Source organism: Macrobrachium nipponense, chromosome 8, assembly GCF_015104395.2.
Source record: "Macrobrachium nipponense isolate FS-2020 chromosome 8, ASM1510439v2, whole genome shotgun sequence".
Taxonomy (NCBI): domain Eukaryota; kingdom Metazoa; phylum Arthropoda; class Malacostraca; order Decapoda; family Palaemonidae; genus Macrobrachium; species Macrobrachium nipponense.
The window spans coordinates 52146680-52172513 of NC_087203.1; the positions used below are offsets into that span (position 1 = coordinate 52146680).

General features: G+C 42.0%; 2 protein-coding genes across 4 annotated transcripts in view; both read left to right on the forward strand.

The window, feature by feature from the left end:
- The window catches only part of LOC135222776 (autophagy protein 5-like), a 172781-nt gene that overhangs the window by 49967 nt on the left and 96980 nt on the right, over window positions 1-25834 (forward strand). Inside the window, exon 1 of one of the 3 annotated variants that reach the window (XM_064261036.1) lies at window positions 24369-24596. The exons of 1 other annotated variant lie outside the window; for it this stretch is intronic. In XM_064261036.1, coding sequence (XP_064117106.1) covers window positions 24594-24596 — 3 coding nt within the window. In that variant the 5' untranslated portion in view covers window positions 24369-24593. Of the gene's footprint in view, window positions 1-24368; window positions 24597-25834 lie in introns of those variants that run through there. One more of the 3 variants, XM_064261033.1, reaches the window with a different exon arrangement.
- LOC135223100 (uncharacterized) lies at window positions 1415-2095 on the forward strand. Its single transcript, XM_064261605.1, has one exon. It carries the CDS (start codon window positions 1415-1417, stop codon window positions 2093-2095), a length of 681 nt encoding a protein of 226 aa, XP_064117675.1.

Here is a 25834-nt window from a genome sequence, read left to right on the forward strand (position 1 = left end):
GGTCTATGGTACATGAATTGAAGGTGTACAAGGTTGACTTTCTTACTGTGGGTACTCCAGGTAACAAGTTTTTGAGTCATGTTGTGTTTTCTAAGCTGCCTCCTTCCATTAAGAGGGAATTGATTCATAAAGTCAATAATAACTATCCCAACATAGTAGATTTGTTTGAACATTATAATGATATCATCAAAACGTTGAAGCGTACTGTCAGTTCTAAAGCTGAAAGGTCAAGTCATGATCAAAAGAGAGATGTAAACAAGTCTAAGTTTTCAAATAAACCTGTCAAGGTCAATTATCAAAGGTCTACTGCTATAATCAAGAGTTCCCAAGAGTTCGATGCAAATAGAATACCTAGGCATACCAGTACTTTAGAAAACTTCAGCACTTCAGTAAAGCCAAAGGAAAGTGTTTCCAAACCAGGTGGTCTAACTTGTAAGTTTTGTCAGAAAGTAGGGCATAATATGTCTCATTGTACTGCCTTTAGCAATTATGATGAACGTAAGAAACGTTGTTTGCAGTTAGGTATGAGCTATGTTTGCTCAAGTTCAGCACATTTAGTTGATCAATGTCCTGGCAAGTTAAACAAGAAGTCATATGCTTGTGTGCACTGTAAGGCATTTTCACATATTTCACCTTTATGTCCTGTCTCTGAGACTAAACAGACTATTCAGTCTCACACTTGTGTGGGTGTACAACACACAGAGGTAAGTTTTCAGCCTTTGTTACTTCCTGTCGTCACTTTGACATTTCAGGGCGATAAGGCCTACCAAACCGTTAGGTGCCTTATAGATACGGGCAGTCAAAGAAGTTATCTCAACCAAGAGATTGCTAGTAATGTATGCAGTTCCCATTTCATGTCTGATATTACCTATGAGTTCATTACCTTTTTAGGTTCATCTTCAAAACCTCTAAAAGAAGTAACACTTCGAGTCACAGTTCCTGGTGGTAGGAATGTTCAAATACCTATTTTGGCAGATGTCGATTTTTGTCATAACTTCAGTGCGTCTAATGTGGATGCTGCTTTGAGTAATTTACAATCAGAGGGCATTTCCCTAGTTGTATCAGATTTAGCTTATTAGGAAAGTTTTGAAGTCCAAGGTCTTATTGGTGTAGATCTTTTGCAACTTTTCCCTGAATTTAGTTTAGTCAAATGCAGTCAGGGTTCTGCTTGTAGAGTATCTGAAGGATACTTGAAGACTCAAGTGGGGAAAAATATGATTTCTTTGGGTGCATAATGAAATTGACAAGGGTTTCTGGCACATTTCCCTTGTACATGTTTACCATATTGACATATTCATTCTCTTTAGTCAACAGACTCTGACACTGCATCCTAGGTTTGAATTGACATTGAGGTAAGAAATTTCTAATGTCACCAAATAGAAATTTCTTACCTCAATGTCAATTCAAACCTAGGATGCAGTGTCAGAGTCTGTTGACTAAAGAGAATGAATATGTCAATATGGTAAACATGTACAAGGGAAATGTGCCAGAAACCCTTGTCAATTTCATTATGCACCCAAAGAAATCATATTTTTCCCCACTTGAGTCTTTATTTCCTGATAGTGAAGTGGAACAGGGTTTAGAGAACATGTTCAGTTTAGAGTCTGTGGGGTGTTCTGATAATGTTGATCAACATTCACTACTTGACTTATTAGTGGCTGATGAATTCAAGAAGGGGATTAAATTCAAGGATCATAAATATCATGTTGATCTCCCATGGAAAAACGACTTGATTGATCAAGTTCCATCAAATCATAAAGTAGCTTTATCCATTCTGGATAGAGTAGTAGTTAGCAATCTACAACAAAAAGGTATGTTAGATGCCTATCAAGAAGTGTTTCAAAATCAGTTGAAGGAAGGCATCATTGAGGAAATTGATGTGAATCCTCAAACCTTTGATAAGTATATTTGGATTCCTCATAGACCAGTGATCAAAGAGGACCCTAATACTACAACTAAGATACGTCCAGTATTCAACTGTTCTCTCAAGACAAACAATAAACCTTCGTTGAATGAAGCTGCCTTTGCTGGTGTTAATCTGATGAGAGATATTGTACAGTTGTTGCTATATTTCAGGTCAAATGATTTGACCTGAAATTTTGCAGATTATGCTTGCCAGTGAAGCGGATAAAAACAGGTTCTGTTTTTTCATGAAGGTAGGAGATAGGTTAGTAGCCTATAAGTATAGAACTATAATTTTTGGATTTAATGCTAGTCTATTTATTTTGAACTATGTTCTCGAACATCATGCTAGTCGTTTCTGCAGCGATTATTGTTCTCAGTTACTTCAGTCCAATTTTTATGTTGAAAATTTTGTAGTAACAGGGAATTCCATTGACCTTCTTAAAGAGGTGTACCAACAGTCCCTTTCGCGGATGCAAGAAGGTGGATTTTGTCTAAGTTTTGATGCAAGGAGATCAAACTCCAGTAGCAGTCTTGATCTCGGCTTGCCAACAAAAAGGGGTGTTTTGTCTCAAATTTCCAAAGTGTTCGATCCCCTTGGTCTTGCTTTGCCTGTTACCACTAAGGGTAAATTCATGATGAGAGATTTATGGCGTCACAAATGTTCCTGGGACGAAACTATTCCTCAATCTGCTCAAAGTGAATGGCCCAATCATTGTACTGATCTTGCTCAGTTGTTGTTCCTCAAATTCCCTAGACAGTGTTTACGTCAGGATTCAAGTAATTCATTGTGTGTCTTTTGTGATGCTTCAAAGTCCTGTTATGGATTTGCAGTTTACTGTATTAGTGATGGAAAATCTTAACTTTTGTATGCAAAATCGAAAGTAGCGCCTTTGAAGGCTAAAACTTTGCCCATCCTTGAACTCATGGCAGTTTATCTAGCTTTAAAATTTTTACCATTTGTCTTGGATTCTTTCAAATGGATCAAATTCAAGGAAATAGTTTGTGCAGTTGATTCACAAATTGTCTTACAGTGGTTACTCACAGATACCAACTCAACAAAGAATTTATTCACACGTAACAGAATCGAAGATGTGTCGTTATTCAAGGACAATATTCTCAAAGAGTATGGCCTAGATGTTCATTTCAAATATGTCAGAAAATCCCAGTGATCTTTTAACAAGGGGTTTAACCTTCAAAGACTTTCAAAAGAAATTAAGTTTCTGGATTCAGGGACCTACTTGGTTGGCCAATTTTCATGCTTCTTGACCTGCTTAGTTCTCTAGGTTGCTTGTCAGAAGCAAATAAATTGCAGCTATAATCGATTGAAGCCAGAGTTGTAGATGGTTCTTCGGGTATGGGTAATATTACTGAACCCATTGTCGACATTTCAAATTTTTTCAAACTTTACCAAACTCTTTCGAGTTGCTGGTCTTGTCTTCAAGGCCATTAAAATCTTCAAACAGAGTCTGGGTGGCTCTTCAAATGACCCTTTCAAAGAAGGAAAGCTGTATGTGATGAAAGAAATGCAGCGAGACTCCTTTCCTTCAGAACTTGAGTATCTCCTCTCGTCAATAGTTTAGATTTATTCCTGGATGACGTAGGTGTCATTCGGTCTAGAGGAAGAATAGGCAAAACCATGCAGTATGACTATGAAGTCACAAATCCTGTACTTTTGGGTAAGGAACACCATTTAACTAAACTGATTATCAATTAAGTACCACAATCAGTGTAAACATCTAGGTGTACAAACTACTTTAAATATGATCAGAACTAGTGGATTTTGGATCCCTAGGATGAGACAGTGTGTTAAGCGTGTCTTAAGCGAATGTGTTACCTGCAGGAAGTTTAATAGTTTGTCTTTTCGCTATCCCAAAATGACCAATCTTCCAAAGAACAGGATTAGTTTTGTCAAACCTTTTATGCACTCTGGTGTTGATTTTACAGGTCACCTATTTGTCGCTAATGAAACTGGTGACGACACAAAGATGTTCCTTTTAATATTCACTTGCCTGAACATCAGAGCTGTTCACATAGAGTTGTTGCCTGATATGTCTACTCATAGCTTTGTGTTAGCTTTTTTAAGATTTGTAAATTTATATGGGATTCCTTCATTTCTGTACAGCGATAATGCAAAATCATTCACTGCTGGGTATAATATAGTGGAGCAAGCTTTGGTCTGTGACGAATACAAGTCTCATTTTCACAACTATGATATTCAGCATATCAAAACTCCCTTGTATTCAGCTTGGGTTGGAACTACTTGGGAACGTCTCGTCAAAACCATCAAAACCTCTCTTTACAAAACTGTTGGTAGAGCTAGACTTGATTATTTTGCATTACTTACAGTAACCAGTGATGTTCAAAGTGCTATCAGTGCACGTCCTCTTACATATAGGTCGTCAGATGATGACTTGGAAGTCATTACTCCTTTCTCTTTCTTGAGATTTCATTCCAATCCGTATTTGATGTTCAAGGAGAGAGAAGAGGGGTATTTATGGGAGCAGGAGCCTCCCTCTCAAGATTCAGTCATTCAAACTTCAGCTGTTCGAGATAAAAGCCCTCTCGCATTTTAAGGAGCAATGGTACGAGGATTATTTACTCAGTCTTCGTGAACACTGTAGAGATCTTAACCAACATGATTGGAAGAACAAGACTCAAGCTGGAGATGTTGTTCTGGTCAAAACACCTAACAAATCAAGGCCTTATTGGTTGTTGGGCGGGGTTTTGGAGTTGATCATAGGTCATGATGGAGTAGTGCTTAGTGTCAAATTGAAGAGAGGCGATGGGATGGTGGCTCATCATTGCCTCAACCATTTATATCCATTGGAGTTGTCTCTCACTCATTCTTATTCTTCAGAGAATGAGTCAAAATATTCAAGTAGAAGAGGGTGTAGATCCTCATCAAATGTGCTCTGAAATTGTTGATTGTCAGGGGGACCATGTCGCAAATCAAATTTTCGAGAGTGATGACTCTCTTCAAAGGTCTTCCTCTGTTCTTGTTGATAGTCAGGGAGATCATTCTTCAAATTGTCAAAGTCTTGCAGGTCTGCCTCATGCTGTAGAAAGACTTAGCGAGCACCCTCACCGTAGAGCTGCCGCTGCTTGTCATCAAAAGATGAGCAGATGGTGTGCTCAATTAACTCATTAAATTCAAATCTTTACTTACATTTCCTATCATACATTCCTTTGACTTGTTACTAAAAAATGCAATATTACATTTTTTTTGTCTGTTGGGAGTGTGTGAGAAATTTTAAATCATTTACTTAAGTTTTTGTCATTTAAATAAATATAAAAGCTTTGACTATTTCCTTTATTTGCAAACTGCACATTGTATTGCAAGTATTACTAATCAAGTCGGAATCAAAGAAATAAGGTCTTTATTTTGCGATGCATTTAAAGTTAATATAAAGGGTATCACAACGCATGCGTGGAAATTCGCATGCAAGAAAGCGTCGCTTCACTTCATCATTTTCTCTCGCAGTAGGCTCATCACCTGAAACACGAGGTCTTCAAGTAAAGGCCGTCTCAAGTGGCTATAGGGAATGCTTCCCTCATCCTCAAGAATGATCAAATTGCTATGTTAAATCTAATGAATGAACTACCTATATATTCAGTTAACCAGAGTTCCCAGGAGTTTTGCATTCATGGAGATCCCCGGCTATTCTTCAACAAAAAGCATTTTCGTCAAAACCGATGTACCTCCCTCCTCGTGGCAAGCCCTTTTATGCAGGTAAGACCTTATGGAGTTTTGGTTCTCGACTTGAAAATGTATTTTCCAGATCAAATTCATTGTGAAGCGTAAACTTACAATCACTGAGACATAATTCATTTGGGAGCGCAGGCTCCATTCAGAGGGAATTAGAAAAAAATAGTTCTCATAGTATTTGATGAATTTATTGAAAATTTCGACGGTAAAACATTAGATATATCGGACAGGGACAACGTGTAAAGATTCTGAGCCTCAGCAGTTTATTCAATTATGTTTCAATTATGCTCCATTTGATACGGACAATGATATGATTGAGAAGGTTATCAAGATATGGAAAAGTATGAAATTCGCAATAACAAACATAGGCTTGTAAAAGGAGAAGGGCTTTTAAATGGGATCAGGGCCGCTAAAATGGAAATAAAGAACATTCCGTCATCTACTATTACCGTTTTTGGATACACTCATTTTTTTTATACAATGGCCAAAAGAGAACGTGCTATACATGTGGAAATGATGCCCACATAGCTGCTGATTGTGATGTAAATGCAAGGATTAATATGGATAACGAAGTGGAATTTCCTCCTCCAATGATAGGGAAAAAGAATGTGGATAGTAAAGGAGATAATAACGAAAAGGATAATGAGAACACTGACAACGGTAAGGACAACAGATCAATGTGAAGGAAAAATTAACCAAGAAACGATGAATACAGGTAATGTGGAAATCCAGGAACAACTCTAAGTTAATACAAAGCTAAGCGAAACAACCATGGCTACAGATTGTTCGGAAAACAATAAAGGAAATAGGAATGAGAATAAAACTGGAGAGAATGACCGACTGGATGATAAAAAAAGTAACGAGGATGTGTTAAAACCTGGCCCACCAGGAATCTCTCAACAGAGTACTTCACCGTTTTAAATCTCCTATTCATTGGATTATTTATTCTTGAACTCTTCCGAACAATACAAAGAAAAATATTTCATCTGAAGGACTGATGGAAGTAATTGTGAGAGCGGACATTCACAAGGAAATGGAAGAAGATATTCATGTGGAAGAGGAAGTGTCTCAAGTGACTGATTGCGAATCAGTGGAAGACACTTACGGGAATGGATGGCGATGATCAACAGAACGAAACTAGAAGCCGATTGGAAGACAACAGCAACACATGGAATGTTGAAGTGCAGGATCCTGGGAAGATAACTCTTACTTAAGCTCCCGAAAAACGAAAAGAGGAAAGGAAGGATAATGGTAGGAATAGATGGCATAGGTTCCAAGAAAAAGCGTGTAAAAGAATGGTGTCATGGTTTTTCCTTTTTTTTTTTTACACTAATTTTTTCACACTTCATAATGGCATTGTCCATAGCTAGCTTGATTTAAATGGTTTAAATGATATAAAAAAAATAAATGAGAATTGTCAATATTGTTAGGTATTTTAAAATTGATATTTTTTTTGTTACAGGAACATAATGTTTAAGATATAAAAAGACTGGAGTATCTAACAGATAACTATAATATAGGTTTTAATCCTACTCATCTCTCTGAAGGAGGAACCATAATATGTACCACAAAGTACAAGAGAATTGACATACTGAGTAGAGAAATGGATTCTGAAGGGCAGGTTTTAGGTATGAGAATACTGCATAATGATAGTTTAATTTTGTTAATGTTTATTGTCAATGGTTCTCTAAAATCTCAACTATTTGCTGGATACGATCTGTTACTTAAGAGTTAACTGAGGGAAAACACAAACATAAGAATAAAATAAATGTACAAAATATTAGTTCAGAATTAAATTATAGGCAAGTTAGTTTCAAATAAATGAAATATATATATTAAAACAGATCGAGCGGAAAAAATAATCTATTGTCCCACACTCAAGGAAGAAGCTCCTCAATGGCGTGGTTGTTATGGTGTTTGCGTCCCACCTCGTTGGTCGCGGGTTCGATTCTCGGCCATTCCATTGAGGAGTGAGGGATGTGTATTTCTGGTGACAGAAGTTCACTCTCGACGTGGTTCGGAAGGAGTCACGTAAAGCAGTTGGTCCCGTTGCTGAATAACCACTGGTTCCATGCAACGTAAAAACACCATACAAACAAACAAACACACTCAAGGCACTCAAAGGTAAAGGGATGGCTAGAAAATGACTAAGAATTATCATAAAATCTCCAAACACAATTAGTTAAGGAAATACCTCGTTAAATAACGTATCGCAAAATTTATTTAACATTTCAGTAATTTAATTTTATATAGCGTTACATTTATACACGAGTGTAAAAACCCTTTACGAAAAAATGCAAGAAGATTAGAACCTAACAGTCTGAAAATACTAGGTCAAGTTATTTTATAATTAAGGTTATTTATAAAATTTTAGTAACTTTTAATCTACATTAACACGAGAAGGTTCCGAAGTGACTGAGTGCATACATACTAAAGTGCAGAGGAAAAGCTGTGCAAGCGGCTTTTCATTTAAACAGCTCCAGATGATGTTAAGAGGTCCTCACAGCACCGCTGTGAGAGGACTTGACCTCGCCACTGAACAAGTTCCCGCTAAATGTAAAAATCAGGGACGTGAATATCTAAAAATCTAAAAACTCGTTTCTGCCCAACACCTACCAAAAGATCTAAATATAAATAAACTTTTAAATACAGGGCAGGAGTAAAAAATTCACTTATCCAATCAATAATCAAAACTATCATGTGAAAAACTCAATAACCTAAATAATAACAGATTCATATATCACGTACACTGCATATTATATAAGTTGGCGTTTACTTCATTTGGACAAATGGGTTTAGACTTCAGCGACAGTACAGCAAGGACAAGTCCCGTACGCTTACTCTTAAATATGTCGACTGGTCTGACGAAAATTCCGAAGGAAAATTTCGTGGGTGGCTACGTCCCGCGACGGCATCCGTTTGGGAATTAGTGCTTCGTGATGATTTGCTGAACCTTACAAGACTTTGACGACATCGATGGCAAATTTGTGACGAAAATTAATCTTGACGGACGTATAAGGTTCACAGGTGTTAATTTCACTTCAGGTACAATAGAATCCTCGAACAAAAAATACATACTACATCACCATCTGAAAGAATTTCAGATTAATACAAAATGAAAATGCTCGTTATTTCACTCCTTCTTCGGCCATGGCAGAGGACAGTTGTTTCAGCACGAGGGATGGACCGGGAGTGGGACACTGGGCCTGGGACTTCCCTCAGCCGGGAGTCAGACCTGTACATTTCTCCAACAGGTGTGAAAAAACTTTTCACTCGGGTTTGTAACTAGCCGATGGCAATTAGCGCGAGGACCTTCCCTGCACTAGTGCCGCTGTTACTAAAAAATGTAAAGTTTTATAAATCTGCCCCCCCCCCCAGCCCCCCCCAAATAAATCATATATCCTTACACTAAACCACTATCCAAGAGATCTACATTTCTCTCCCTACAAACCATTGCAGCTTTACGGGACCTAAAATTTCGATCAACAGTCCTGTCACTATCCGATTACCCTGTAAGTAACATAATTACCTTTAACAAATGGAATTACTGACGAAATATCTCTAATTACTGTGTTACGGTTGTCTTTATATAATTTGACCTGTACCACCTCACCTAATGTGTTGTAAGTCATGTCAACAACTCTAGCCAAATGATAATTAGGAATTTGTACTAAAGGGTCCCTAATCAGTACAACATCCCCTAACTCTAATTTTACATGAGTCTTAGGAGCATATTTGTCTTTGAATTTAGTTGCCTGGTCCTGTAGACCAAACAGAAAACTCGTGGTCAGCACTGTGCACGTTTCGTTTTAATTCACTGATACGGTTAAGTACAGTATGAATTTGATCCTCACAGTAACAATCCTTCTGCTCATCATCGTAAATGCACTCTATGATGTGAGTGTCATAACCAAATTTGAGGTATTCGGGAAATTCGTTATTAACATCCTGTTCTCTAAGGACTGCAATGTCATTTAAAGGTTTCATATTTGCATAACACATACACTGCTTTATGATATGCTGGAAATCTAGAAAGTTAAGGACATTATTTTGAATGGCACCTTGAATTAGCTTTTTGGCTAATGACACATCAGACTCTATTATACCCCCTATCCCTCTGTTAAATGAGCCTCTGGGATACTGATCAAATTCAATACAGACATTCTTTTCAACAAAATATTCTTTAATCTCGGCTGACTCCAGACACCTAGTGATCCATTAAATGCACTTCCCAAGTTAGTGCCAGAGTCAGACACCACTTTCCTTGGCAGTCCATAACTGTATACATGGTTTTGTATAGCAAGTAATAAACATCTGGTATCAGCAGAGTTAACAATTTCAATATTTATCATCCTGGACCAAATTCACTTAAATATTATACAATAGGTTTTTACTCTGGTGTCACAAAATTTGGTATAATATGGTCCAAAATAATTAATGAAACATACTGAAAAAACTGCTTTGTAGGATTAACATTCCATTCTTTACAGTCATTTGTATTTACTTTGATGGGGCGACTATTAAATCTTTTGCAATGATAGCATTTGCCTATTACATTTTTGACATATGAAAATGCTTTAAGGATAAAGTAGGCGAGTTTAAGTTTGTGTAGAAGCTAGGACCCCGAATGATTGTACTTATGATAATCCCACACAAGTAACTTACCAAACTCTACTCTTATCACTTATTAAAAGCGGAGTTTTAGAGAGTCTCCCTTTATTTAGTTTGCCCATTTTGCTTCTTACTTCTCTATAAGCCATCAGAGTCCTTAAACACGTAAAGTTTGTTGACCAGTTCTGGAATAGATCATTTAGATGTTAATTCCTTACTAAAAAAAAGTTAGCCAATTCAGGGAAACAGTACTGTTGGTCAGATCTAATCAAATCATTTTTACAAGTTTGATAACTTTAATTTAATAAAGATGGCTTATTAACTCTCATATATAATCTATTAACAAATACCTTTACTTGCATTGGAGTTTTAACAAATACCACTACTATTAACAAATACCTTTACTTGCATTGGACGTACTACTACTTTCAACATTAACATTAACAGTACTGTATTATTATTATTATTAAGGGGGTTATGCTCCCCCACCCCCCCGGTCAGGTAATACATTCTAAGGTTAGGTTAGTATGCTAACATATAAGTTAGTCTTCCTTTAAGTTTGTTTTTCTTTAATGGGGGTACAGGGGGGCGGAGGCCCCACGGTCTGGGAACACGTTCTGTTAGGTTAGGTTAGGTTAGGTCAGTATGGTAACTTATATGTTAGTCTTCCTTTAAGTTTTTTTTTTCCAAAAGCAGGTCCCATATAAAAATACTATCATTTACAGAAATAGATAGTGATGGTAATAATAATGAATATTCTTGAATCTTGATAACATTTCATTCCTTATTCCCTGCATTAACCTCTGCTATCTATTCCATAATTTATACTTAAATATTATGTGTAAATTTGTGTATATATATAATATATATTTTTTATGTATGTATGAATTGATAACTATTATGTAAAATGGGTGTCCCTGCCACAACATTTTATTGCAATAATATTTTTTTTAATAATAATACACAATATATTTGGTTTCATGGAAATAAAAGAAACTACATTTTTACAATTTCACTCAACATTACTGATTTCCTGTATTGTCCGTCCGTTACAAGACCCTGCTCGTGTTTGTTTTACTCGGTATTGCACATTTTTTTCCTTTCAAATATGGCTTCAGTTTCACATACATGTGAAATCTCCCCTCCTCAATAACCCGCCCACAATCCTTCCGACCAATCAGAGACCTTATCACAGACAGACTGCTGAGCCTGATACCCAAATTGTATTTTCACATTATTTAACAAGAAGTGTTCACAGTGTTAACACCCAACTGCATATCCAGCCAATCATAGACCTCGCTTGCAGTGTGATGTCACCTGTGGAAACAGTCAAACAGAAGTTTACATTTTCATGGTTTATTAGTCGAAAGAAACCATTCAGTATATATATATATATATATATATATATATATATATATATATATATATATATATATATATATATATCTGAATGGTTTCTTTCGACTAATAAACCATGAAAATGTAAACATCTGTTTGACTGTTTCTGTGGTATATGTTCGATATGGTGGCTGCTAACTCCACCCACCTAAGGTGCCGTTACACCGCAGGCGAGCTCTATGATTGGCTGGAAATATAAAGGTGAGCTACCTGTATGCATTTCGGGAATATGCCACCCGACTCTCGATCCACATCCTCAAAGTGACTGTATTATCATCTTTAATTGTGGTAGTACTTCTGTTAGGTAATCCGGACAACCTAACTTTAATGTTGGGGAAACCTATCTGTGTTCGTGGTTCATCGGGTATTTGGCCGTGTCTGATTCCAAGATTCAATATACACTTCAAAGAATTGAAGAGGAGAATCCACACGTTTGTAAAGGCGGACCATCCGCCCCTGTAAGGTAATGTTCTCAAACTGTAGGTACTTCTCTATTATTAGTTAGATAAATTGTGGTTTGATGTTAGTAATTATCAGGTAGAAGTGTTATTATTTGGGTAATTGTTGTTTACTGCCATATTTCTACCTAATAATCCCGCATCACTTTACCAACTCGTACCTTTTGTGCCCTCCGCCCCCCATCTTCCCCCTGTCGAACATATGTCTCCCTCTTGGTTACGTATCCCACAGCGTCTACCGTCCAGAACTCAAGCATGGCGACTATGTTTACATTTCTTCGCTCCGACCCAAAGCTTAAATATTGTTCAGTCGAACTAGACTATGGCAGTTGACTTTTTCGTACGTTATTTTACTTGCTTTACAAGAAGTTAAGGTAATATTTTGCCGATCGACTGTAGCTAACCTGTTATTTACCTTTGAAACTGTACGTTGGTACATCGCACCTGTTGGTACCGCCATGTAGTCTTCAAAGGTACATTACAGTTTAGTTTCAGTCGGCCAAATAGATATTACTGTAAATTCTTGTTAAGCAAGTAAAATAACATAGGAAAACATCAACTGACATAGTCTAGTTCATCGAGGAACGTCGGCTTAGAATTACCTTTAATTTGATAAAACATTATGTAATAATCAACTTACAAATGTATACTCATTAGTATTTAAGTCGGACAAAAGTAAAATATCAGCATTAACGAATTCTTCTTTAAGTTAAAACGGACATAAAAAGTAAAATATCAGCATTAGAATTGAAACCACTCATGCCCCTGTAATGAGTACAGAGAACACGAGGATCTACCTCAGAATAGGAGCGGGAATTACCTCATTTCTTACCCCCAACCTTGGAACACACACGCTTGGGGAAGGCGAACTAACGCACAGGCTTGTCTGTTTCGTGGTTTTGCATTGTTTATTAATCACAAACACACATATACACAAGGCAAAAGAACAAAGAAAAATCCAGTGGGGAAAAATAGCTCAGCAACAGTTGGGGTAGAGAGCAAAGAAATACACGTCCGCATAGCACGACAGCCGAGCATGACAGCCGAAAGCCCAGCTGGTAGTTAAGTGCCTGACCATATTGTTTGAAATTTCAACAGCCATTTCCAGCTCCGCTGAAAGTAATTCCTAATGTAAAGGACCATGGTTTGTTGATCGAGTAAGAACAACTCTATGATCAATGTTACAAGTAAGAGAATGCTGTCGTTACTGGAGTACTTGAGAAATATCTGACATACCTTGAAGATCCATGGATTGGCAGTCTGTCTTTTGCAGCATTTTTTGAAAGCCTAGCCATTGAGGAGTATGCTCCTAATTCAGCTGCTGTTACTTTGGTAATGACCAAGGAGGTGTATCCTCCTGTAGTTGTCTTTCCCTTTGTAGCCTAATCTTTTCCCTTTGTAGCCTAATCTGAGTTTATTGAACTGAATTCCTTTAGTATAGTTTTTATTTTAGAAGTGAAACTTTTTATGACATCAGCTAATGGGTCATTCCATAGCTTTTTATAAGTAGTACTAAAGTACGTATGTATCTCAGAGCTCTTAGAATTTGTAGTAAAAATTTTTTAGATGATGAGTTTAAAATTATTGATAAAATAGGAGATTCATTATGTTACCCTCCATATTTTCTGGAACTTTGTAAAAATAAAGCAAAAATGACATAATACAATCCAATCAGCATTAAGAAAGAATTTAAGAATATTATCAGTTTACCATTTCATCCTAATTTCATTCCTGCTGTACCCATTTAAAAAACTATTTATATTTATTTAGTATTTAAATATAATAATATTTTAAGGAATAAACTAGTTAAGAATAGCCCTTCAAATTCAATAAAATATTGTACATTGTTTTCCTTGTAGAGAATGTTATAAGATTCATGTTGGGTAGACCTCTAAGGAGCTAAAGGTAAGATGCTCTCAGCACAAATATGCTATTTCAAGAGGATTAATTAATGTGAAGACTGGACTGAGACAAGGAGAAATGCTTACTGATTTATTGGTCAGAAACGGACACATACAAGGAGCTAGGCTGTGCGTACGGAATTGTAGTGTCCATCATGCGTACATATGAAAAAAGGGAGCAGAACCCTTCTGTGATTGTGCTTTCTCGCACCTACAAATATACATCTAATTAAGTGTACATGATGCATAAATTTTTGATAAATATATTGGTGGAGAGGCCGCAAACTGCTCTACGTTTTGGTATATGTAAAAAAGAGGTATATACATTGGGAGGACGGACATCTCAGTGAAAATATCGTCCTTACAGATACTCCCCCCCGCCCCAAGACAATGATTATGGTAAAAATCATCGGATGACTGGTCATCAGTTTCTTGCTGGAGGGTTCGTGATTCCATCTGTCGGGGCATGTCCTCCAACTCCTCGTCTTCGGACAGCAAGATCTGCCCCTGGTGGTAGACCTGGGGGGTTTGCCTGCTGTCCTTGGGCGGCCTCGGCGACGTCTGGGGCAGTGTTGCAAGTATGGACACGAAAGTATCCTTTGGATATATTTTGATGTTGCTGGTACGTTTTTACAACGCAGGACAAAAGGATACGAAATTTAATAAAGAGGCCAAAAATGGATACGTTTTACTATTTTTTTTTTAAGAATTGGATACTTTTTACATCCACATTGTTGGTCATTATTTTTTACAAAAAGTGAAAACCAATCAAAACTCATAAATATAAATACTACATTCCTATTCTGCGTAAACACATGGGTTTTACCGCTGCAGAGGGTCGAACCATCCTGTTGGTCCTGTGTGGCCACCTGCATAAGATATACAATGTTTCAAATTGCCGTGGGAACCTCTTCCCTGCAACTTCTACGCTCGCCGTGTCTAGTGTGGCCTCACCCTGAGAGAGAGAGAGAGAGAGAATGCACTTTAGACAACAATGCAACGCGCTGATTCACTTTATAGGCCCAACTAACAAAATCTCTTTACGACACGAGATTCGACACGTTACTGGCAAAGCATGATATATGGCACTGGTTTTGTTTTGTATTTATAGCACTCCCTAAGTACCTATGTGCTTCATGCAGTAGCACATATAAAAAGCTAAGGTTATACTTCTCTCTCTCTCTAGGCTATCGGCATGAATGTATCTTAAGGAGCTTTCTATCGCTACTATAATAGCAGACAGATTTTGTTTACCCCTAACTGGAATACCTAGTCAAATACAAAATAGCAAGAAATAAAAAAGGACTCCTTGCCTGTTGTGGAGATATGGAAACCATTGTTGTGCACTCAAAAGAAAGGAACTCAATTCCGCTTAGGTACTCAGGTTCGTTATTCACTTGTGACATCAGTTTAGCAATTGCTACTGAATGGAAACTGTTATTGCAAGGAATTTATTCACGATTGTTACACGATTCTATTGGAGGTCGCCACTATTATGTTTTCTTGTTCTCTGTGTGTCTGAAAACTGATGTAGTGCCTGACTGACACTCCTAAAAGGCCTTGCTAGAGAACAGAAACATAAAAACTCTATGGCTGAAGGCCGGTATCAATGGCGATGGGATCCCCATCTACACCCTAATCCGGCGGAGCGGGTCGCCCTCCTCCTTCCGGCCTGACGAAGGATAACCTCCTCCTGGTAGGGACTCACCCTTTCCTAGATACTCTCGCCTCCTAAGGATTAAATCTCCTAAGAAAGTAGTTCAGGGTAAGTATATGGCGTCGGAACAAATCAAAAATTTTAAGCAATATGACAATTTGACGAAAATTGCATTTTTCCTAACTATACAAACCTGAGGTCCTTTAACAATAGGAAGGTAACTAGCGGCAGCTGGAACGGTCGTAAGCTTAACAAGGGGAGAACAGTAGTTAACTGCTTGTCCGACAGTGCGCGCGCCTGAGAGGTGAAGAATCACTTTTGCTTTAGGCCCATGCAAAAAAATGCGGAGTGAGGGGTGGCATGAGGTGGGACTATATGTAAAGGACCTCAGGTTTGTATAGTTAGGAAAAATGCAATTTTCAACAAATTGTCATTTATTCCAATACGTAATACAAACCCTTGGTCCTTTAACAATAGGAAGACTCACTTATTGGTGGGAGGAATCTGAGTCTTTTTGGTGAACAGACTGGTGTTCGTCCAACCTTGGAATGCCTCCCTGGTCGTAAGAGCGAGGGAGGGATCCAAGCCTCTGTCCGCTTGATCGGGGTGTGCACCACAGGATCAATGGTCAGACCTCTGGACCGAGTACTAAGAGAGAGGCAAGCGTATCTCTTCGTACCAGCAAGCAAGAACTTATTCCTGTTTGCAAGAGGCAACATAAAGTTATAGTTTGTCTCTTGTTGACTTCCACTTCCCCCCCTTGTTGGGGGAAGTGGTGGATAATTGCTCCCATCCCTAGTGAAAGGGATAGGATGGGGCTCTGTTGAGTAGCTCACCTGCATGTCGTCCTTATCCAGCAGGGTGACGACCGTATCCCTCTGCCTACAGGTAGAGGGGAAGAAAAAGATGGGAAGAGGAGCCAGTCACACTCTCATCCATTCTTACAGTCACACCAGGACTCCATGCTGTTCAGCCTGCGAGGGTCTGGGTTCGCTATACAACATGTTGAGCAGCCACGACGGGTCCCAAGGAAAAAGATCCAAGGACCTGTGGGCAATATCCCGAAGGTAGAAGGAGGTGCATGTGGTCTGGTTGGACCAGACCCCTGCCTTCAGTACCTGCGCCATGGAGAAGTTTTTGCGGACAAAGCAGCATCTCCTTCACATCGAAGGTGGTTAAGTCCATTAGGGAGGGGGGATTGTGAAGGACTCGAACCGATCGTCAGGGACCGAAGGGTTCTGAGTCTTCGCTACGAAGTTCGGTACAAAATCGAGCGTCACGGATCCCCATCCCCTGGATGCTTGACTTCGCAGGAAGTCAAGCAGTTCCCTCAGAGGAAAAGAAGGGAATAGTCGCATGACCTATCCCTCTTCTCGACTTCGGTGATGTCCAGTACCCATACTGGTCTGTCCATCTGCAACGAAGAGTCTCTCATCCTCCTATCCCTTCTTCTCGGTAGTGGATAGGACACCGACACTCCATGGTGGGTGTTGAGGTATGGGTACTGGGACAAGCTATTAGGATGAAGTAATGATTGCTTCTGGAACAACCGAACTAAGTCCACAGCGTAGTTCGTAACTGACTCGGGCACTCTGACAGCTGCCGACTGACTGGTTCGGTATCGGTAGTGAGGTGAGTTGTCCAAGCATCCAAGTAAGTCACGTGACCTTCACCCTTTAAAGGGTTATGCCGAGAGACCAAACAAATAATGTATTTGTTTGTCACCGATGCCAGACGGCGAGGTGATGATTCTCTTAAGGCATGTGCTCAACAGGCGAAAGTCAGTTGCCTTCTAGAGACCGAGGTCCCTGAAGGCAAGACACTCTCATAGTAGTTGAATCTCAGCTAAGGAGAAACAACACTATGTGCCGTTGAAGACGAAGGTAGACATTGAATGCATCCTACGTCTTCACAGCTGAATCGAGAGAAGGATTCTCAAGATTCTGAACCTGTGCTTACAAATGACTGAAAACGCTAACCGCTATTTCATTGCTGTCCGGTGAGGATCGTAGTTGCAATGAAAGCGGGACGTTTTTCAGTAATGAAAACACAGGGGAGTACCGCCTGAAGAACTGCTTCTCATGGGCTGAACATTTGGAAGTAGAGCTGGCAGGTCGGGGAGTAGGCAATGTCTTCCGATGTATCTGTTAATTCAGGGTGAACAATGAACAATTACACACCCACGAATACGAGATATTTTGGAGACAAACTCAGGTATCTGCAAAAATCATTCGCATTATCGCAGTGCGATGCAGCGGGAGACTAGTACAGACTTCTGTTACCGTGCGGTAAACAGAAAGATGAAGAATCCAAGAGATATCTGTTGAAAATTCTTGCAATGTCGAAGGCAATGAAATAGTGTCACGGCAGTAGATGGTCATTCTTGTATGCGAGAATCCCTGTTAATCAGGAGACCTAAGTCCGTGATTGTTGGGCAGAGATACGGTTTGGTAGTCAATCAATGCAGGGGAGAGAGACATAACCGACCGTGCATCTCGGAGAGCCAGCTGATACTGAGTTGCCTCGGGCAGTTCAATACGCAGTAGCTCTCGCTGACTCGTCATCCTGAGTTGCCAGGTAATCCATTCCACGAAAGAATGCGTTCGGCTAGAACCATTGAGCATAAAGAACAGATATGCTCAAGCAATTATATTTAAACGAAAAGGATTTCGGTAAATACAAAAGCCAAGTTGGTGTTGTCGTGACAATACCATAAGTATCTAAAATCGAAACTGGTAACTCCTGGGAGGTTGCAGGCAGCCCCGAGTTGCAGTTCAATTAGGATACTAGTCGTCTCGGTCACAATCCGTAGAGTTAACTACGGTATGCGCCTACACCCCGGACAATTCAACTGCTTAACAGAATCATGTCGCGAGGGTAATATACGTAAGCTATTATTGTAGCGGTTTTCTGTTACAACGACCTCCATCCTAAATTCTTTTCCCTTCGAGAAATGAGAATAAGGATTGGAGATCGACTGCCTTCGATCTCTAATAAAGAGAGTGAAGGAAAAGTCTTCCCCGAAGGAAAGCTTCAATGGTGAACAGAATACCGAAGACGACAGTTCAAGCCAAACTGGATTTTCCCGTCCGTTCTTCTCTATTCCAGGATTGATACTGTGAGATATCTTCCTTCAGCGGCAGTCTTCTTCCAAACGCTAGAAATTCCAGCATTCGGCGAGGTTCCCGATTATTGTAGTAACAATTATCGGGAATTCTCGTCTAGCTCACTTTGGATCGGGGTTTCGCCTACATGTTTGGAGATCGTAAAAACTTCGAACGCTGAGTGCTAGAAATTCTGCAGAATTCTAAGTACTCGGCGAAACCCCCACCGAATTCGTCAAACGATTATCGGTTGGTGGTCCTCTCGAGGATGGGGCAGGATCCCTCCTCAACGACCGGGGCTTACGTCAGGTAGGACCCGAAGGTCCCCCCGGTAGCGCAGTCCCCAACGTGGGAACCTACAGAGAAATCTCTGTAGGATCCCTCCCCTTTCCCTCGTAGCTGTAAGGAGAGAGGGAATGGGGGAGGAATTGGATACTTGCTCGCCTTCCCAGTGGAACTAGCAGTTGGAGAAGAGTAGGAGCAGCCATTGCCTTGCGGCGATGGCCTCTCAGAGTCTGGGAAAACGTATCGTCAAGAGAAAACGTTTTCCCAAGGAGGGTTACGAACTCGCACTGTAGGTATGGGTCTACCGCCACTGTGAACGTCGTCTGGGTGGGGCTGATCGACACCTGACAGGAGAGAGCCGATACCGTCCTCCGACTCATTCCAGTCCTCGTCGAGGTCGAAACCTCTCGGGGGGACCGAAGGGGTATTCAAATACGGTGTCTGAAGACACGTAGAAACGCCGCTGTCGCTGTAGAGGAGGAGGAAGTAGCTTTGAAGACCGTCCTGACTTCAGTGAATCCTCTCGTCCAGAAACGAAAGACTCCACCTGGTCAAGAACAGAGTCGGCCAGCTCTGATCGCGGCAGACCCACCGTAGGTTTGGGTTCCCTCTTCAGGCCCCAAAACGACTCGAGCTGAGGCGTGGGCTCTGCTGGTGGGAGCAGCGATCCTTCCCCGAGGTCGTTGTGCTGACGAGTCAGCAAAGTTCCTCTGGATCTCGGAAGTCACAGCATCTTGCGGAGTAGGACCGTCAAGCCCCTCGAACAAGAGCATATCCCGAAAACCTCCCCCTTCAGGAGGGGGAACAGCGACAGCCCTCTCGGTCTCCTCCTGCCACTTGCGCGTATGTCCTGGTCGGTCTGAAGATCGTACCTGGTACTTACGGCGTCGTGACAGGATCATGCGGGGCATGTCCGTCACGATCATCCCGTTGTGCCTCGCTCTTCTTGGTGCAAACCGAGGAAGTTGCAGGCACGGGAGAGGAAGACATGACGCTCCTCTTTCGCTCACTGGCAGAACCAGCGGCTTGGAGGATTGCAGGCGATCGCCAACTTGCAGGCCTAGTTGAGCTGTTTCCCTGGGAAAAACGGCTGGACCGAGAACAGCGGCCCCGATCTCGTGTGCAGAGGAGCTGCCGCTGGTCCCCCTATCCGCCCGGTCCCTGTGGAAGCGGCAGTCAGGAGACCTGCAGAGACTAATGTCGCGGTGAGACTGGTGCGTGTCCTTGCGGCACGTCATACCGCTGGTACTAGCTGAGGCTAGCGCCAACGATCGGGAGGGGGGGGACCTCTTCCCAGCCTCAGCCCGTGGCTGGTCAGGGACAGTCACGTCTACCAGGGTTACCAGCTGGTCGCTGCGAGAGCGGCCGCTGGCCTGGCGAGAGTCACATGAGCGGCTCTCACCAGCTCCTGCTCCGTGCCGCGGTCCTGGCGCCGAGCGAACTCTGGCGCCAAAACTTTAGCTGTACGGTCTCCCGCTGGAGATCGTACACTCGGAACCTCTCGCGAAGGAGAGACCGAGCCGGAACCTGGCGTAGCGGCAGCGCCGCTAACCCCAGGCGAGAAAGTACCGGTGCTATCCGATACCTCTCTGGTCCCCGCCTTCTTCTTCCTTGTGGAAGGAGAGACGGGCCCTGTTCTCGAAAGAGCAGGAGGACCGGCAGAAGAACCCCCCCGTCCCACGGTAGTGGGATGGGCCCTTCGAAGTTCCCGAAGGAGCCTTCTTAGGGGGGAAACCCGGGTTACCAGCTGGTCGCTGTGAGAGCGGCCGCTGGCCTGGTGAGAGTCACCTGAGCCGCTCTCACCAGCCTTCTGCTCCGTGCCGCGGTCTTGGTGCCGAGCGAACTCTGGCGCCAGAACTTTGGCTGCACGGTCTCCCGCGGGAGACCGTACACTCGGAACCTCTCGCGAACGAGAGACCGAGCCGGAACCTGGCGTAGCGGCAGCGCCGCTAACACCAGGCGAGGAAGTACCGGTGGTAGCCGGTACCCCTCTGGTCCCCGTCTTCTTCTTCTTCTCAGAAGGAGAGACTGGCCCTGTTCCCGAGGGAACAGGAGGACCAGCAGAAGAGCCCCCCGTCCCACCGGAGTGAGATGGGCCCTTCGAAGGTCACGAAGGAACCTTCTTAGGGGGGTAGGAGGCAGCCTTCTTCTTCTTCGGCTTGGTAGCCTTAGAAGTCGAAGGGGGAGAGGCGGCAGCAGATGACGAAGACGACGACGACACCTTCCTCTTCTTCGTCAGCTCGCGCAGGACAGACGTCAGATCCTCCATCCAGGACGGAGCCGGGGCAATTGCCGAAGCAACACGGCCCGGCTGCACCTGTCTGGAAGGACCTGAGTCTGGGGCAGCACCACCATGACGAGGAACGACGTGGGCAGGAGTGGGAACAGCAGGAGCGTCACGAGCGGCTGGCACATCAGGAGCGGCGAGAGCGGCTGGGCCAGCAACAGCAACAGCATCAGGTACGGCAGGAAGGTCGGGCGTCCCAGGCGGCTTACACTCAGCCAACAACATCCTGGGTACCAGTGGCAGGTCCAGGGGAGCTTCGGGCAGCAGAAGTCTGGGTTCGGCAGTACAAAGAACCCAGGTGGAGGCGGCACACCCCTCCTCGGTACGGCAGCGATCGGCCCTTGAATGGCGGCTGTCGGCGTCACCGTCATCACATGCGGGGTATACACAAGGTGAGGAGGGGCGGCGTACCCTGGGGTAGTGTTGTGGTGGTCACCGCTCCATGGGTGACCGCCCCTGACCCCGCCAGACGCTGAATCAACCCCTGGACACTAGGCGCGCCCTGCAGATCCCACGGACGCCCACACCTGTCCAAGGTCACTCGTTCTGCGTAAGCAACAAGAGGGTGATTAGTGGGGGAAGGTGCCATTCATGGAAGCTGAGCGGGGAGGCAGGAAAGAAGACGAAGAATCGGTTACCAAGGGAGTCGCGGGTGAGCTTTCCGACGACTTCTTGGCAGGCCTTCGCTTCCCCTGCCCCCGCACAGCATCTATTGCGCCTACACTAATAACGTTACGGCGCGAGAGAAAACGTGCCCTCTGCACCGAGCGCAAAGTATAAAGATTAATTCCCGGTATGAGCGGGAACTAATCCATAATTAATATTGATGCAATGAAGTAATATATAAAAGTGAAACAGAATACTGCACTTGCGATTCACTTTCATATAACATAAAAGGGAAGGATCAATTCCCGGGTAAGAGCGGAAACATTGATCCAAAATGAATATTGATGCAATCAAAAATAATATATGAAAATGAAAAAGAATACTGCACTTGCGATTCCACTTTCACGCAAAATAAAAGGGGAAGGATCAATTCCCGGGTAAGAGCGGAAAACTTGATCCATAATCAAATAATATATGAAAATGAAAAGGAATACTGCTCTTGCGTTCACTTTCATACAATTTAAAGGGCTCGTGCCGCGAGCATTCGCGCCCTCGGCCCCGAGCGCACAGGGCAAAATATAAATGAAAAAGAGTACTGTACTTACAAATTTCATTTCACAATTTCACCCAGAAATAAACGACTCGGCACGAGCGCGCTCCCGCCCTCGACACCGAGAACATTATTCATGAGGATCAACTTCAGGAAAAGAGCGGAAACCGCCGCATCTACGGCGATAGCTCCATTTCTTGACCCACAATTTATTTAATTAATGAATATGAAAACAGAGTACTTACAATTCATTTTCAAACCAAACAAACCAGTAGTGGAAACACAATATAAACAAAGCATAAGACGATGAAGTGGGCAGAGAGAGATCACGAACACGTCCTCCACACACGCGGCTGAAAGCAAAAGTGATTCTTCACCTCTCGGCTCTCAGGCGCGTGGCGCGCGCACTATCGGACAAGCAGTTAACTACCGTTCTCCCCTTGTTCGAAGCTTACGACCGTTCCAGCTGCCGCTAGTTACCTTCCTATTGTTAAAGGACCGAGGGTTTGTATTACGTATCGGAACAATTGTATTTTTCCTAGCTATACTTACCCCGAACTACAAAATTTTTACGCCCACCCTTCCGTCCCCACATATCTGAGGGCAGGAGCTCTAGGGGCATGGAAAGGACTTGCAGGTCTGAGGTCGTGATCTTCGACCCTGGAGCATATACCTGGCTGGAGGTCAGGAGGGAATAACCAGGATTCTCCTAAAAAAAAGTAGTTCGAGGTAAGTATAGCTAGGAAAAATACAAATTACTTAAAATTTATGATTTTTCTTCTTGCATTTTCTTTTTGCGTGTAATTTTTTTGACAGGAGTTGTGATATTGAGCATCCTTCACCACCAAATCAATGCCTCGAACTTTAATCAGAATGTCCACGTCTTGTTTTTCTTCTGCTGCATTCTTTATTGTTTCCTCAGCTGGTTTTGTCATAAATTTAATACATGTTCTACCTTTCATTGCTTCGTAATTCGATATTTACCACAGAATATATATATTCATCTGAAGAGAAAAGAACAATTGCACTGCATCGATGTGAGGTCCCGAGTTTCTTCGATGAACTTGGTGCACCATCACCTGAGAATTTGTAAGGCACTTGAGCACTAATATGAGACAACTCTTCACTAACAGAATTCGTGGATTGTTACTGTTCCACTGTCTCTTTTATTTTTCTGAAACTCGTTTCAGATAATGGCCTAACAAACAAATCTGAATGGTTATCCTGTTTAATTTGGTGGTAATTGGTAAAAACAGAGGACAATTAAAATGGCAGACAACTAAAGACTATACTGTTAGATAGGCTGTCCATTATTATCTTAAGGGTTATAGATAGAACCGTAACACCAAATACATTCATTATAAAAAATTAATCGCTATATTAGATTCACATCAACCGTACATCTGATGTCCAGGCCAGTCCCTTACGACGCTCCTGATTGTCTGTTGATAAGCTAATTAACAGCCAATCAGGAGCGTAGTAAGGGACTGTCCTAGACATCAGATGCACAGTTAAATGTGAATCTACTATAGTTACAGCTGATGTATTTGAATAATTGACTGTACGAGTGTAACTTATTAAATGCGAAGTTAACCCCATATAAATTTCGGGTCGATAAAGCATATTGGTTTGCATTGCCCTAGATACTTAAATGTTTAAACTCTGGTCAGTGTAGGTACTACATAAATACTGTGAAAATCTAATTCATCGCTGTGGTCAACAAAACGACGGGAAACCACGACGATGCAAAGTAATAATTTATTTTTCTGTGAGCCAGTTATTTTTAGATCACGGTCCAGAACCTTTCCGTAATATTATGAGTCAATAAAAATTGGGATATCATTGATAAAAAGTTGCAATTGTCGTTTTTAGATGAAAATTCAGTGTCATGGTACACTGTCGCATCGAACGTGTCCATATGTTTAGTTTAAGTCAGCTGTTTAGTTTTTCAGTCTTCACTCAGTCTGTGTCATCGTCATGCTGAAGGACTGTCAACTTTTACGTTAGAGTTGGGCGCAACAAAGAAAGAAGACTGCAAGTTAAAATTCCTTAGTTTTCAAGAGGAACTTCGGAGAGACATAGGTTTCGTTCGTGTCAAATTGGGGTATCCTAAGATGCAGCTTTCATGGTGAGTGAGACGTGAATACGCACCTAGTACTACCTAGCTACTAGGTATACCTACTTCCTAGGTATGTACCTAAGTAGGCTAGTACCCTACCTAGCTAGTAGCTACTTGCTAGGTACCCCAGTAGCTAGGCTATACCTAGGTACCCTATACCTACTAGGTAGGTAGCTAGTAAATAGACAAGTCCACTTTAGCTAAGGTGCTGCCATAGCTACTACCTTAGGTAGGTAGTCATGTGGAAGGATGGTGTCGAGGTGGTATGCGACTGCGAGTTGACTACTAGCCTAGTACCTAGTGCCCCACGCACTTCACTTCAACAAACCGCCAATACCCACAATAGTAGTTACCTATCCAAGGAGCCCGGACTTGGGTAGCTAGCTAATGTGGCCGAGGGGTAGATCTAGGGTACTTATCCGTGGCGGCCTAGACTATGGCTGTTGCTGTTTTTCTATGCAGTTTTACCTACTGAACAAGAATTTTAAGTAATATTTATTCAGACAACTGTATTTTAACCCCCAGGGGCCAGTACTAAACACGGCGAAATGCATTGGTCATCCCTATCCCTAGTGGATGTCGTATCCGTGGTTACGTTCCTTGCAGTCCATGCGGACTGCTTCTGTAGAAATACTGGCCGAGGGAGTTTGCCCTTCTGGACCTCCTTCCCCCCTCCCCCTCCTTTTCTTCCCTCCCAACCAGACAAAGCATCATGGTAATTCTAAGCCGTCATTCTGCAGTAAAGTAGACTATGGCAGTTGACATTTTCCTACGTTATTTTACTTACTGAACCAAGAATTTAAAGTAATATTTATTAGGACGACTGTAATTAACCCCCAGGGGCCAGTACTAAACACGGCGAGATACATTGGACGCCCCAATCCCTAGTGGATGTCATATTCGCGGTTACGTTTTTTGCAAAGTAATTCTAAAGAATAGTTCCGCATGGACTGCAAGGAACGTAACCGCGGATAAGGCATCCACTAGGGATTGAGGCGTCCAATGTATTTCGCTGTGTTTAGTACTGGGCCCTGGGTTACTCTGTAAGAAACGTAACCGCGAATACGACATCCACTAGGGATTGGGGCGTCCAATGTATTTCGCCGTGTTCAGTACTGGCCCTTGGGGGTTAGGTAAACAGTCTTCCGAATAAATATTACTTTAAATTTTTGTTCAGTAAGTAAAATAACTTAGGAAAACGTCAACTGCCATAGTCTACTTTACCGCGGAATGAGGGCTTAGAATGA

Excerpts from the sequence above, each read along its gene's own strand:
- LOC135223100 (XM_064261605.1), top strand. The coding sequence starts at position 1,415 with ATGCAGTGTCAGAGTCTGTTGACTAAAGAGAATGAATATGTCAATATG.